Source organism: Vigna radiata, chromosome 8 (genome assembly GCF_000741045.1).
Source record: "Vigna radiata var. radiata cultivar VC1973A chromosome 8, Vradiata_ver6, whole genome shotgun sequence".
Classification (NCBI taxonomy): Eukaryota; Viridiplantae; Streptophyta; class Magnoliopsida; order Fabales; family Fabaceae; genus Vigna; species Vigna radiata.
In genome coordinates, this window is record NC_028358.1 from 15,687,452 (window position 1) to 15,692,351 (window position 4,900).

At 37.6% G+C, this 4,900-nt stretch overlaps 1 protein-coding gene across 1 annotated transcript; it reads right to left on the reverse strand.

Moving 5' to 3' along the window:
• Positions 1-376: 376 nt before the first annotated feature.
• On the reverse strand, positions 377-4,221 carry LOC106771304 (trihelix transcription factor PTL). Its single transcript, XM_014657258.2, has 2 exons — positions 3,313-4,221; positions 377-2,197 (listed from the first exon to the last, which is right to left on the reverse strand). The coding sequence occupies exons 1-2, from the start codon at positions 3,846-3,848 to the stop codon at positions 907-909; spliced, it is 1,827 nt and encodes a 608-aa protein (XP_014512744.1). The 5' UTR covers positions 3,849-4,221; the 3' UTR covers positions 377-906.
• Between the last annotated feature and the right edge of the window lie 679 nt (positions 4,222-4,900).

Sequence of the window (4,900 nt, forward strand, 5' to 3'; positions counted from 1 at the left end):
ATCATTTTAAGACTAAATTGTTCTTTCAAAAATGAAATATAAAATTTTCAAAGTACTATAGTTTTTTGCCGACTGCTTCTACTGGTAAACACACACATAATATATATATATATATATATATATATATATATATATATATATATATATAGTATAATAGTGTGAGGTTTTATATATGAGACGAGAAAGTTTGCTAACTATTTTCAATGACGTATGATAAATCAAATTGTTCAGAAGTTCCTTGTTGATATACAAATAAAGTAAAAAGAGAAGAAGAAGAAATGATATACTACCATTTACTGTACCGAATATGAGGAATTGATTATGATTTTTTTTGTAATTTTCAATCGAAAAAGCTCTTTAATATATAATAGTAAAAACTAGGGACCTGGTTTGATGCCTGAACAAGCACATTAATCTCTTTATTCGTACACATAGTAACTGAAAAACAAAGGAAAGAAGTTACTACCTCAGTTAGTCACCTTCAGTACACATACACGAGGGAAGAAGGAGGAAAACAGTAACCAACACTGATATGCAAATAACGTCGAATTCGAAGGTGCAACATACAGGTAATACAATTTTTGTTTTTTTTTTTTCATTTGCATGCATCAAAGAAAAAGAAACTAACCTGAAAATGGTGTCATATTGAAACACGCAAGTGAACTTTGTCACTTCACCTCCCTCACTAAAATATAAATTGAAGCCATTATTTTTCTCCCAAATGCCCCATATGAATATTTATAAATATATATATTAAGATTGACCATCTAATCATCATCAATCTCTATACATAAACCCTCAGTTAACTCTTGCTTACACGACGCACGTGAGACTGTCACAGATACTTATAGGCTGTCAAATTTCTGTGCTTCTTACACGAGTCATGACACTAGCCATATATTTCACTCAGTGGTTTTGGTTTTCTTTGTTGATCTTTAGGCCGTAATTCTCCCACAAGTTTCCACCCTCACTGCTCATCAAGAAGGGGAAGCAGCTATCAGAGTGATCAACATTTCCAGCATTGGATTTTGAAGGTGAAGAACTATTATTTGTTTGTAGCCTCTCAATCTCTTTCCCTTGATCACTGATATCATCACAGTAGGCACTTCCTTGGTCGTATAAGGAAGATTGTCGATGATCATTATTGTTCTTGAAGAAAAAGCAGTTTCTAGTGTTTTCCTTGCACTTCTTGCTCCCTTCTTTCTCACCCTCCCTTTGATAGTTACTCATACTTTCCCATTTCTCTTTGCACATCAAAGCACTCCTTTCGTAGCCAAAACAAGCCATTTTGGTTGCTACTACCTCCCATGAAACTTCTTCAGAAATTTCGCTGCATGGAAACCTTGTCTCTATCTCAGCTCTCAGCTGTTGAAGCCTTGTCATTTCAGATTCTGGCCACCTATCACCACCTCTCATAACATTGCAGCTGTTTAAGATTTCACTCTCATCTTCATTATTCTGGTTTTCACTGTGGTTTTGAACTTCAGCTCCCGTTAGATTTATACCATCATTGGGAGTTTCAGGCTTCATTATTTCTCTTCCAGTTAGCTTTTGTAAAGCCTCCATTAGAGCAGCATCCCTTGCTTCAATCCACGCTCTCTCTTTGGCCCAAAATTTTTGCTCCCTCTCTAACCTGTTTGCCTCTTGTTTCCTCCACTCTTCCTCTCTTAACATCCTCTCCTTCTCCTTCTCTTCCAGTGTCTTCACAAGTTTATCCAACCACTCCTTCTGCTTCTCCACAAGCTTCCTCATCTGTGAGTCAATGAAGTCTTTTATCTTCACCTTCCAACTCCTCCCACTGTTCCTCTTTCTCCTCTTCTCTATGGACTCGTTCTCCATACTGTGGTGGTCATTGTCATCATCAGATGATGTTGTATCAAAGTTAGTGGAGTTGGTGAGGCTGAGGCTATCACAATGCTTGCTATTGTGAGACTGAAACTTATCTTGATTTGTCTGGGAGGGGTCATGGCTGCTTGCTTGAAAATGAATGCTGCCAACAACATTGGTTTCTGGGACTGAAACTGTGCTACTGTTTTCTCCATACAAGGCTTCAAGTTGACGAAAGAATCGGTAATGCTTCCCATCATGTCTCCCCGCCTTACCATCTTTTGTCTTCTTGTAATACTTGTACAAATTCTCAAACTTCTCCCTGCACTTTTTCCCACTCCTTTGATATCCATGTTCTTCAGACATGATCCTGAGACCACCGGCACAATCAAAAGTGAAATGGGTGTGGAAGACATTAAACAGGAAAAGGCTACAAGAACTATTGCAGAATAGAACCCTAGTTCTCAAAGAAACAGCCCTTCCTCGATCATCCCATGTGACGACGAACTTTGTGGCATTTAATTAATAATTTTATGCAATGCCATGCAGTGACGTTTTTAGGTTCTTTCTTGGTGCCTAGTTATAGCAAGCAAAGCAAAGCAAAGCATGCCACACTGCAATTGCCACCTAAGTGAGGCTTCGAAGGAAGAGCCTCGGCTCGGTGTCATTTCATACGATGGAATCAGAAGAGAGGTGCAAATGCATCGGAATGGTCAATGAATTTTCAACACCCGAAAACAAATAATGAAACAAAGGGAACGAAATCTTGCACCTAAAAGATGGGTACAAAATTTCAAAATGCAAAACCAGACTGTCATACTAACCGTACTAGAATCGGTATACACACATAAACTTAATGCTTTTGAGTACACGATCAATAGTCGCAAATTCAATATACAAACATAAACAGCTTCTGCACACTGTATAGTTTTTTCCCACGAAAGAGAAGGTTAACAAAATTAATGCATTCCGCTACATGCCGTAGTTTCCAAAACTCCCAACGACAAAATTAACGTCAAGTCCATCCATGTCATCTCACAATTAACTAAATCGCGGAAGCATCACATGTGCATCCAATTTAGTAGGTTGCCCTCAATATTTTTTTTTTCTTTTCCAAAAATCCAAACAGACTACACCAAAATTATCATTTTAAAATTCTGAACCCGATTCTATAGAAATTGAAGAGAAAAAGTAAGCACTGTCGAAGAAGAAGAATTCTTAAGTCTAAAATATAACTCTGTAATTTAGAGAGATTTTACCCGCAAAATATTCAATAGAAAACTTTTCTTCGAACCTGTAATCAACTTATGCACTCTAGCTATAAATAAAAAAACGTAAATTAATTAAATTTCTATAGTAACCTAAAATCAAGTTATGCAGTGAAGTTGAAGAAGTTAAAGAATAGAGTTTCTGATTAACTTATATTATGCAGTGTATATGGAGAAGTTAAATTTACGCACAAGTTAAAAAGAAGGAATATTGTACCTAGAGATTTCATCCCATAAGGGTCCTTTGTGGTTAGCCTCTTTGAATTTAGGGTCCAAGCGAGATCTGATCTCAAGGAGAGTGAGGGTCTCTTGTCTGGGCCATCTTCCAGTGGAGGGGTCCCCACCGATGCAACCTGCACCCTCGGCATCAAAGGTGGGTGGAGTGGGTAGAGTCATGGTGGCTGCTGCTGCTGCTGCAGCAGCAGCAGCAGCAGCAGAATCGTGGGGTGTGGAAGTGAAGTCGTGAAGGCTAGGTGGCATTATGTCACGACCGAACATCATAACCTCGTAGTGTTGTTGCTGGTGTTGGGGAGTGGGCAAGGGTGAGAGATTCCGGTGGCCCGGGAAAAGGTCCGCCGTTGGGTGCGGCGGCATGGAGAGGAAGGCGTTGTGGGAAGTCCTCGGGCCATTGACGACTTGCCTGAGATCGTTGACGCCAAAGTGGTGCTGATGTTGATGTTGATGCTGCTGGTGGTGATGCTGATGCTGATGATGGTGATGGCGGTGGTGGTGATGGTGATCTTCCATTTCCATGAATGGGAGTTGAGAGAGAAAGAGGGTGTGATGAACTGGAAATAAGGGTGGAGAGAGAGAGAAGGGAGAGTGGTAGAAGCGGCAGAGTCGGATCCTGTCGTGCACGAAAAAGCTCAAAATTTGAGCTGAGGACTATGGTCCCATCCCATGTCCAAATGTATGCTTGTGATGGTGTATATGTATATGTATATATGTATGAGAATGAGACTACAGAGAGAGAGTGAGAGAGAGAGAGAGAAAGAAAGTGTGTGTGTGTGTGAGACACTGTTTGTGTTTGTTTAAACTATAGTATATAGTATTAGTGTTGGAGTGTTTGGGATATGTTATCTGTCTATTTGGGTTTTGGAAGAACAATGCTGTTTCCTTCTGTGTCTTTGTTGAGAACAGTGTGGAGAGTGGGGTTGAAGTGCTTGGAAGAAGCCAGCAAAAAGGGTCTAAGCCCTAAGCCACAAAAACACAAACATCATCAATATATGTGTATATATGTTCCACACAAATTATTAAATCTCTTAATTAATTAATTACCTCTTCCATTTTATTACAGATTATTATTCATATCAGAGTTTAAGTTCCACTTCTTTTGGAGACCATCGCCTCCACCAACTAAACTTTCCAAATTCTCTGCACTTTCTTTCCTATGCTTGCTGTATATTGCTGCTCATAATATATTTTAAACTAACACAATCAATGTTTATAAACTACAGTAGAATAGTACCACTAAAAACACCAAATCCAAATACTAATTTACATCACTAATACATTTTCTTCTTAAAGAAAAATATATATTACCTTTTTCCAAAACTAAATCAATTTTCTGGTTTGAAATATTAAATTATGCATTATTATAACATATGAATACTACACAATATATATATATATATATATATATATATATATATATATATATATATATATATATGTGTATGAGTTGTGATAAACCCTTCTAATAGTTTAAATTTTATTTCTTTACCCTTTTTCAAATATTATCTTCAAAATTTTAAAATGTTGGTTTCAATAAAATTTAGAATAACATTGTTTAATCAATTTGTGAA